General features: G+C 49.6%; 1 protein-coding gene across 1 annotated transcript; it reads left to right on the forward strand.

Moving 5' to 3' along the window:
* Positions 1–8,245: 8,245 nt before the first annotated feature.
* Positions 8,246–9,447, forward strand: aplnra (apelin receptor a). Its single transcript, XM_068738574.1, has one exon. It carries the CDS (start codon positions 8,246–8,248, stop codon positions 9,326–9,328), a length of 1,083 nt encoding a protein of 360 aa, XP_068594675.1. The 3' UTR covers positions 9,329–9,447.
* The last annotated feature ends 399 nt before the right edge of the window (positions 9,448–9,846 follow it).

Genomic DNA, 9,846 nt, shown 5'->3' on the forward strand with positions numbered 1-9,846 from the left:
AAAGGCTTGTCACCGTGGTGACGGAGTCTGTCCCTGAAAAGGTCCCGGGTGTCCTGGTCTCCTCAAACCCTGGCTGTGGGGTCGCGTCCCCTCCTCCTGGTCGCCTCCTGGTGGAGCTGAGGAAGGACCTGCTCTTTAATTATTGGATAGGTTGTGATTGAATCCTGACTGACGTCATGGCAACTGGATTCCATCAGTGGATTGTTCTCTGAAGTCAGGTCTGTGCAGGCAGAACCGGTTTGGGCCCCGCCCTGATCCTCCACGCCCTCAGGGCTGCGCCCACCTGCGTTTACATTTCCATAATCCGAGCAGAGTTCCGCATCGGAGCCAGAATGACCATTTCAAATTGATCTCTTATCGGCCATCATCTTTTAAAGAAGGCCGATGTCAAAATGAAGAATATCGGCATGATGATCGGCCCCCCAAGGAAATGTTTATTAGACATCTCCTCGCCCTGGACAGGTGAGGATACACCTGAGACGCAGTCATTTTTGTCACCTTTGGATCTTTGCTCTGAAGCTGAAACATAACCTGAATATAAAACAAGATGAAACAGAATCTGAAGCTGAATCTGAATCTGACGATCAAACAGAAGCTGAAACAGAATCTGAAGCTGAAACAGAATCTGAAGTTGAAACAGAAGCTGAAACAGAATCTGAAGATCAAACAGAAGCTGAAACAGAATCTGAAGATGAAACAGAAGCTGAAGTTGAAACAGAAGATGAAGATGAAACGGAAGCTGAAGTTGAAACAGAAGATGAAGATGAAACGGAAGCTGAAACAGAATCTGAAGATAAAACAAGATGAAACAGAAGCTGAAGCTGAATCTGAAGATCAAACAGAAGCTGAAACAGAATCTGAAGCTGAAACAGAATCTGAAACAGAATCTGAACGATCAAACAGAAGCTGAAACAGAATCTGAAGATCAAACAGAAGCTGAAGTTGAAACAGAAGCTGAAGATGAAACAGAAGCTGAAGCTGAAACAGAATCTGAAGATGAAACAGAAGCTGAAGTTGAAACAGAATCTGAAGTTGAATCTGAAGATCAAACAGAAGTTGAAACAGAAGCTGAAGCTGAAACAGAATCTGAAGATGAAACAGAAGCTGAAGTTGAAACAGAATCTGAAGCTGAATCTGACGATCAAACAGAATCTGAAGTTGAATCTGAAGATCAAACAGAAGTTGAAACAGAATCTGAAGATGAAACAGAAGCTGACTCAGATTGTGCAGCTTCAGCTCCAGTCAGGAGAAACTTTAAACACTTGAAGTCTTCCTCCCCCGTGGAGATCGATCTGTCTGTCTGTTAGCCGTTAGCCGTTAGCCGTCCCGCTCCGGGCCCGGGGGGCGGGTTCTTAAAGGCCCATTTGTCGGCGTTCTGGCAGCCAGATACGTGTTTTCAGGGGCCTCACGTTGGACCTTTTGTGTTTGGACAGGGTCCCGCTTCCCCTTTTAGGACCCTGTGGTCTGTGTGTAATGGGACGACCACGTCTTGATGAGGGCCCTGGACTCGACCCGTCCCTGCTGGTCCTCCTCTTTTGTGGTGCCGCCCCTGAAGGAAACGACAACATCATGGATGAAGGGTTTAGGGGCCGGTTCTAGTCCCACAATCAGCCTGATTAAAGGAAACGCTGGTTCTGTTTCAGCCGGTCTGACTGATAGCAGCAGCTAACAGATGCTGGAACAATCAGGGGGGGGGAGGATGTTTTTACTCCCCCTCCTCCGCTCGCCTCCTGATTCCACACCAGAGTTGTCGACAGATCGTTAAAGTTTGTTTTGTCGTCTGACTCCTTGAAGCAGTTTCTGAAGCTGAGGTGATTCCTCAGAGCAGACGGCTTCAAGACCTTCAATCTGCTCAGCAGCATCCAAACACTGCAGCTTCATTTAGAGATAAACAGCTGGGAGGAGGAGAAGAAGGAGAACGAGAAGGAGAAGCAGGAGAAGGACGAGAGAAGCAGGAGAACGAGAAGGAGAAGCAGGAGAAGAACGAGAGAAGCAGGAGAAGCAGGAGAAGGAGAAGAACGAGAAGGAGAACGAGAAGGAGAAGCAGGAGAAGAACGAGAGAAGCAGGAGAAGGAGAAGAACGAGAAGGAGAAGCAGGAGAAGAACGAGAGAAGCAGGAGAAGGAGAAGAAGAAGGAGAAGGAGAAGCAGGAGAAGGAGAAGAACGAGAAGGAGAACGAGAAGGAGAGGCAGGAGAAGAACGAGAGAAGCAGGAGAAGGAGAAGAACGAGAAGGAGAACGAGAAGGAGAAGCAGGAGAAGAACGAGAGAAGCAGGAGAAGGAGGAGAAGAAGGAGAAGGAGAAGGAGAAGAATGAGAAGGAGAACGAGGAGGAGAAGCAGGAGAAGAACGAGAGAAGCAGGAGAAGGAGAAGAACGAGAAGGAGAAGCAGGAGAAGGAGAAGATTATTGACTGTGGCTGAGGATGAAGGGGCGTGTCCGGGGGGGTTACAGTTTGTTGCTGTCTGTCAAACAGCTGACAGTGGGGTGCAGCCCCCACCTCCCTGGCGGCGGCGGTGGATGCGTAGGCGGAGCTCAGAGGGCTAAGGCCGCTGCTACGTTAGCTGAGAGGCTAACAGCTGCCATGAAACGCAGAGCGTTAGCATCTGGTGGGGAAGCTGCTAGCCTGTTAGCCGCTGCTAACAGTTAGCTCCTGTTGTGACATGCCTTCATTGATCCCGGAGGGAAACGCCCCCTTCCTGTTGGAGCAGTGTGAACCGTCTCGGCGTTGTGATTCTGGTTCTAGTCCTGGTCTGGTTGGGGGGTGTGGCCTGGTCTCAGCTCCTCCCCGTGATCGAGCCGCAGGTTGTTTTGTCAGACGTTGGGCCAGATGGAGCCAGATTCCCGGAGATCTCCTGGGATGGAGGCGGGGGGCCGGGGGGGCGGGGCCCGGCTGGAGATCCCAGCGGTCCCAGCAATCCCCCTTAATCCCTGTCATTAAATCCACTGCAGACAGAGCTGGGCTCTCATCGCCCCCCCCCCATCGGTTTGACCTCAGAGTCGAGCTGGAGGAAGGTTGTGGGTTCCCATTCTGGCCCGGGCTGATAAACGTGTGTTTTGGTTCCTAATTGGATCACAGAAGACGTTTTTTACAGAGACGGGTTCCGTTTGAGATCCTTTACTTTAGAATATAATATGAATATTATTGGTCAACCGTGTCCCCCAGCAGAACCAAGGTGTGAGGGGGACACGTCCAGTTTCAGCACATCCTGTCTGCTAACGGTTGTCCGGTCGCACGCGGCGTGGAGAGAGGATGTGGGGGGGGGGGTCTGAGAAGGGAGGGGGAAACACCTTGTGACCCCCCTGTTCCTGCCCAAGGTGTGGAGACAACAAGGATGGAGGACCTGCAGGTCGGCTGCCGTGATCCGGTCAAATGGTGCTGCCGGCTCGTCCTGAAGGAGGCGGGTCCAAACTGTTCTGTTCTGATGAAATGTCTGAACAGAAGTTCTGTCCTTGTTGCCTGATTGATTTATCTGCAGCTGCCAAGAAACTACAGGCGTTAACAGGCCTGATAGCAGTCCCGGTGGACCTGGGACCTGGGGCTCTGGGACCTGGGCTCTGGGACCTGGCTCTGGCTGGATCGGGTTTAGGTTTCGTTATGCTGATAACGCCTCCGAAGAAAGCAAGCGGTTCTTCAGACGTTAGCTGCACACTAACAGGCCTCACCCTGAACCACTACCTGATCCAGATCCCAGCAAGACCTGAACCACCTCAGAATGTGGATCTAGTCCAGAAGTAGGTGATTTTTGCTGTGACAGACAGACAGGCAGGCAGACAGGTTTCTCTCACCACGGTGTGATGTGATCCATTTTTCCAAACACTTTGTTCGCCGTGGTTCTTCTCGTTTGTGTTCTGACCCGACCCAGGACACATGCTGGTTTAGAAGGAATAGCCCGTTAGCCATGAAGCGGAACATCCCATCATCGGGCGGAGATCTGATCCAGTTCAACGCTCAGGGGCCGGCAGATCACAGTCTGAGTTTGATTAGCTGCTGACCACGCCCCCTCTTGGAGAAGGTGTTTCATTGATGCTTTGAACTGAAACACTGAAGCTAACTGTTAGCTGTTAGCATGCTGTTAACAAAACATCTCAGGCTCCAATAGGAATTCTTGTCGTTCTGAGTCTCCCGTTTTCAACAGTAACCCTCGTCCCTCATGTGACCTTTACAACAAAGCATGATTTGAGTTGTCTGCTGATTGGCTGCAAATCAAGTAGAGGGGGCGGGACCTGTGTTCTGCTTTCATTTCTTACCCTTCACACAGATCGGATCTCGATGACTTATCTCCGGTCGAGGGAGCTGGACCTGACGTCTGTCTGTTGCAAATGGCCGACAGCTCACCTGTGACTCCGGGGTTTAGATAAGCACACCTGGCCTTGCATGGAAGGTGAGCATCCAGAGCAGCGCCACATTCAGGTGAATGACAGAATCACTCCTGTCTGCTAGGCTTTCGGTGTCTGCTGAATTACACAAACCCATTTGGAGAAATGGGCCATGGACCAGCACAGAACCAGTTCAATATTCATGTGGACAGAGGGACGGATCCACATCCACGTCCCTTCCTCAAAGATGTGGTGGGACAGATCCTTTCCTCTTTCTTTGTGGGTAAACCGTTAAACCCGTTTGACCCGCGAGCCCATCCACCATCTGGCTCTGCTCATCTTTATCTTTATTTGTTTAAGGGGTTAAACAGCTCAAATGGGATTGCATTTAAAATAGTCAGTGCAGCTCCGCCCCCAGTCCCCTCAATCCCTGCATACCTGAATAAACACCTCCACAGATTTAGTGACACCCACAGCCACAACACTAGAGGGAGCTCAAACAACAACCTGATTACCCCCTCCTATAGGACTAACATGGGTAAATCATCTTTTTACAATACTGCCCCCTAAGGGTGGAACTGTTTGACTCCCGCCCTCAAAACATGCACCTCTTTGGCCTCCTTCAAAAAGGCCCTAAAGATACACCTTTCAGGGGGACAGAAACGGAGATAGTCATCACGACTCTCTCCGGATCAACCCCCCCCCCCCCTTTTTTTTGTCCACCTACGTTGTACATATTATGTGTCTTTTTATTTTATTGTTATTTTGCATCTGTGGAGTAATTTAATATTAGTTTTATTTGTACTGTACTTGTACTGTAATACATGCTACTGTGTGACTACTTGTACTGTAATACATGCTGCTGTTTGACTGTACTTGTACTGTAATACATGTTACTGTCTGGCTGTACTTGTACTGTAATACATGCTACTGTCTGGCTGTACTTGTACTGTAATACATGCTACTGTTTGACTGTACTTGTACTGTAATACATGCTACTGTCTGACTGTACTTGTACTGTAATACATGCTACTGTGTGACTGTATTTGTACTGTAATACATGCTACTGTGTGACTACTTGTACTGTAATACATGCTGCTGTTTGACTGTACTTGTACTGTAATACATGCTACTGTTTGACTGTACTTGTACTGTAATACATGCTACTGTCTGGCTGTACTTGTACTGTAATACATGCTACTGTCTGGCTGTACTTGTACTGTAATACATGCTACTGTCTGGCTGTACTTGTACTGTAGTACATGCTACTGTTTGACTGTACTTGTACTGTAGTACATGCTACTGTCTGGCTGTACTTGTACTGTAATACATGCTACTGTCTGGCTGTACTTGTACTGTAGTACATGTTACTGTTTGACTGTACTTGTACTGTAGTACATGCTACTGTTTTGACTGTACTTGTACTGTAGTGCATGCTACTGTCTGACTGTACTTGTACTGTAGTACATGCTACTGTCTGGTTGTACTTGTACTGTAGTACATGCTACTGTCTGACTGTACTTGTACTGTAGTACATGCTACTGTCTGGCTGTACTTGTACTTTAGTACATGCTACTGTGTGACTGTACTTGTACTGTAATACATGCTACTGTCTGGCTGTACTTGTTACTGTAGTACATGCTACTGTTTGACTGTACTTGTACTGTAGTACATGCTACTGTCTGGCTGTACTTGTACTGTAATACATGCTACTGTCTGGCTGTACTTGTACTGTAGTACATGCTACTGTCTGGCTGTACTTGTACTGTAGTACATGCTACTGTCTGACTGTACTTGTACTGTAATACATGCTACTGTCTGGCTGTACTTGTACTGTAGTACATGCTACTGTGTGACTGTACTTGTACTGTAGTACATGCTACTGTCTGACTGTACTTGTACTGTAGTACATGCTACTGTCTGACTGTACTTGTACTGTAGTACATGCTACTGTCTGGCTGTACTTGTACTGTAATACATGCTACTGTGTGACTGTACTTGTACTGTAGTACATGCTACTGTGTGGCTGTACTTGTACTGTAATACATGCTACTGTCTGACTGTACTTGTACTGTAGTACATGCTACTGTCTGGCTGTACTTGTACTGTAGTACATGCTACTGTGTGACTGTACTTGTACTGTAGTACATGCTACTGTCTGACTGTACTTGTACTGTAGTACATGCTACTGTGTGACTGTACTTGTACTGTAGTACATGCTACTGTCTGACTGTACTTGTACTGTAATACATGCTACTGTCTGACTGTACTTGTACTGTAGTACATGCTACTGTCTGGCTGTACTTGTACTGTAGTACATGCTACTGTGTGACTGTACTTGTACTGTAGTACATGCTACTGTCTGGCTGTACTTGTACTGTAGTACATGCTACTGTCTGACTGTACTTGTACTGTAGTACATGCTACTGTCTGGCTGTACTTGTACTGTAATACATGCTACTGTGTGACTGTACTTGTACTGTAATACATGCTACTGTTTGACTGTACTTGTACTGTAGTACATGCGGTACTGTCTGGCTGTACTTGTACTGTAGTACATGCTACTGTCTGACTGTACTTGTACTGTAGTACATGCTACTGTCTGGCTGTACTTGTACTGTAGTACATGCTACTGTCTGACTGTACTTGTACTGTAGTACATGCTACTGTGTGACTGTATTTGTACTGTAATACATGCTACTGTCTGGCTGTACTTGTACTGTAGTACATGCTACTGTCTGACTGTACTTGTACTGTAGTACATGCTACTGTCTGACTGTACTTGTACTGTAGTACATGCTACTGTGTGACTGTACTTGTACTGTAATACATGCTACTGTTTGACTGTACTTGTACTGTAGTACATGCTACTGTCTGACTGTACTTGTACTGTAATACATGCTACTGTTTGACTGTACTTGTACTGTAGTACATGCTACTGTCTGGCTGTACTTGTACTGTAATACATGCTACTGTCTGACTGTACTTGTACTGTAGTACATGCTACTGTCTGGCTGTACTTGTACTGTAGTACATGCTACTGTGTGACTGTACTTGTACTGTAGTACATGCTACTGTCTGGCTGTACTTGTACTGTAGTACATGCTACTGTCTGACTGTACTTGTACTGTAGTACATGCTACTGTCTGGCTGTACTTGTACTGTAATACATGCTACTGTGTGACTGTACTTGTACTGTAATACATGCTACTGTTTGACTGTACTTGTACTGTAGTACATGCTACTGTCTGACTGTACTTGTACTGTAGTACATGCTACTGTCTGGCTGTACTTGTACTGTAGTACATGCTACTGTCTGACTGTACTTGTACTGTAATACATGCTGCTGTGTGACTGTACTTGTACTGTAATACATGCTACTGTTTGACTGTACTTGTACTGTAGTACATGCTACTGTCTGACTGTACTTGTACTGTAGTACATGCTACTGTCTGGCTGTACTTGTACTGTAATACATGCTACTGTGTGACTGTACTTGTACTGTAATACATGCTACTGTTTGACTGTACTTGTACTGTAGTACATGCTACTGTGTGACTGTACTTGTACTGTAATACATGCTACTGTCTGACTGTACTTGTACTGTAGTACATGCTACTGTCTGGCTGTACTTGTACTGTAATACGCGCCCCACAGGTAAAAGGATCGGTAACTGATCGACTTTCTGTTGGGATCAAACTTCCGTTTAAAGACTGAGGGGGGACCGAGAGGCGGGTCCTACCAGAGGAGGTGAGCGAGGAGGGGGAGGAGAGATGTTTTTCTAGGGGAGGAGGAGGAGGGTCGTCCTGGGGGGGGGGGGGGGGGCTTAAAAAGGCGGCCGGCCGCTCCCTCCCCTCTAAAGCCCAGCAGCAGCCGACCCAGCAGCAGCTCCAGCTGTGGTTTGTGCTCAGACCAGGACCGGGACAGCATGGAGACCGCCACCGGGGAGTACGCCAACTACGAGTACTACGACGACAACGAGACCGACTGCGACTACTCCGAGTGGGAGCCCTCGTACTCCCTCATCCCGGTCCTCTACATGCTGATCTTCATCCTGGGGCTGTCCGGGAACGGCGTGGTCATCTTCACCGTCTGGAGAGGCAAAGCCAAGCGGCGCGCCGCCGACGTCTACATCGGGAACCTGGCGCTGGCCGACCTCACCTTCGTCGTGACCCTGCCGCTGTGGGCCGTGTACACGGCGCTGGGCTACCACTGGCCCTTCGGCGTGGCTCTGTGTAAGATCAGCAGCTACGTGGTTCTGGTCAACATGTACGCCAGCGTGTTCTGCCTCACCTGCCTGAGCTTCGACCGCTACCTGGCCATCGTGCACTCTCTGTCCAGCAGCAGGCTGCGCTCGCGGGGCGCCATGCTGGCCTCCCTGGGGGCCATTTGGCTGCTGTCCGGCCTCCTCGCCGTGCCCACGCTGCTCTTCCGCACCACCGTCAACGAGCAAAGCAGCAACCGGACCACGTGCGCCATGGACTTCAGCCTGGTGACGAGGATCCAGAGGCACGAGTACCTCTGGATCGCCGGGCTCAGCCTGTCCTCCTCGGCTTTGGGCTTTCTCCTCCCCTTCTTGGCCATGACCATCTTCTACTGCTTCATCGGCTGCACCGTCACGCGCCACTTCAGCAACCTGCGGAAGGAGGACCAGAAGAAGAGGCGGCTGCTGAAGATCATCACCACGCTGGTGGTGGTGTTCGCCATCTGCTGGACTCCTTTCCACGTCCTGAAGAGCATGGACGCCCTGTCCTACCTGAACCTGGCGCCGAGCTCCTGCGGCTTCCTGCGCTTCCTGCTGCTGGCCCACCCCTACGCCACCTGCCTGGCCTACGTCAACAGCTGCCTCAACCCCTTCCTGTACGCCTTCTTCGACCTGCGCTTCCGGTCCCAGTGCCTGTGCCTGCTCAACCTGAAGAAGGCCATGCACGGCCACATGAGCTCCATGTCGTCCACGCTCAGCGCCCAGACCCAGAAGTCAGAGGTTCAGTCCCTGGCCACCAAGGTGTAGAAGAAGAGGGGCGGTGGGGCGGGGCCGGTCCCAGCTCCAGCACCCCGGTGGGTGGGACGAGACCATGAACATGTGGTTGGACCTGAAGCCTGAAGCTGGAGGATCTGCCGGGTCGGTCCTCAGAGGAGGGATGTCTTTCTTCTGTCCTGACTCAGAAACGTCCCGTGGGGGGGGGGGGGGGGTGTAAATCACTTTGTGTTTACACTGGAGGAAACAGAACGCTGTACAGTATTATCATCCCATCATGTTTGTTCTGATCCGAGCAGCGACCGCCTTCAAGCCTGTTTGTGAACTTCTGTGTGTGTGTGTGTGTGGGGGGGGGGGGGGGGGGTGCAGCTCAATGCTGTAGTTTGAGGACGGGGGCGCGGCTCTGAGTATCGGTCCAGCACTAAAGGGGGCTCGATGTAAACGCTCCGTTCTGATATGTTTTATTTTTGGCATCGCTGTAACTAACTGCTGCATTAAAGATGGTTCTACGGCGCCGGCGTGGTTCTTTGTGTCCGCGGTTCCGCGTCTGG

The sequence above is a fragment of the Brachionichthys hirsutus genome, chromosome 4, assembly GCF_040956055.1.
Source record: "Brachionichthys hirsutus isolate HB-005 chromosome 4, CSIRO-AGI_Bhir_v1, whole genome shotgun sequence".
Lineage (NCBI taxonomy): Eukaryota > Metazoa > Chordata > Actinopteri > Lophiiformes > Brachionichthyidae > Brachionichthys > Brachionichthys hirsutus.

Excerpts from the sequence above, each read along its gene's own strand:
- aplnra (XM_068738574.1), top strand. The coding sequence starts at position 8,246 with ATGGAGACCGCCACCGGGGAGTACGCCAACTACGAGTACTACGACGAC.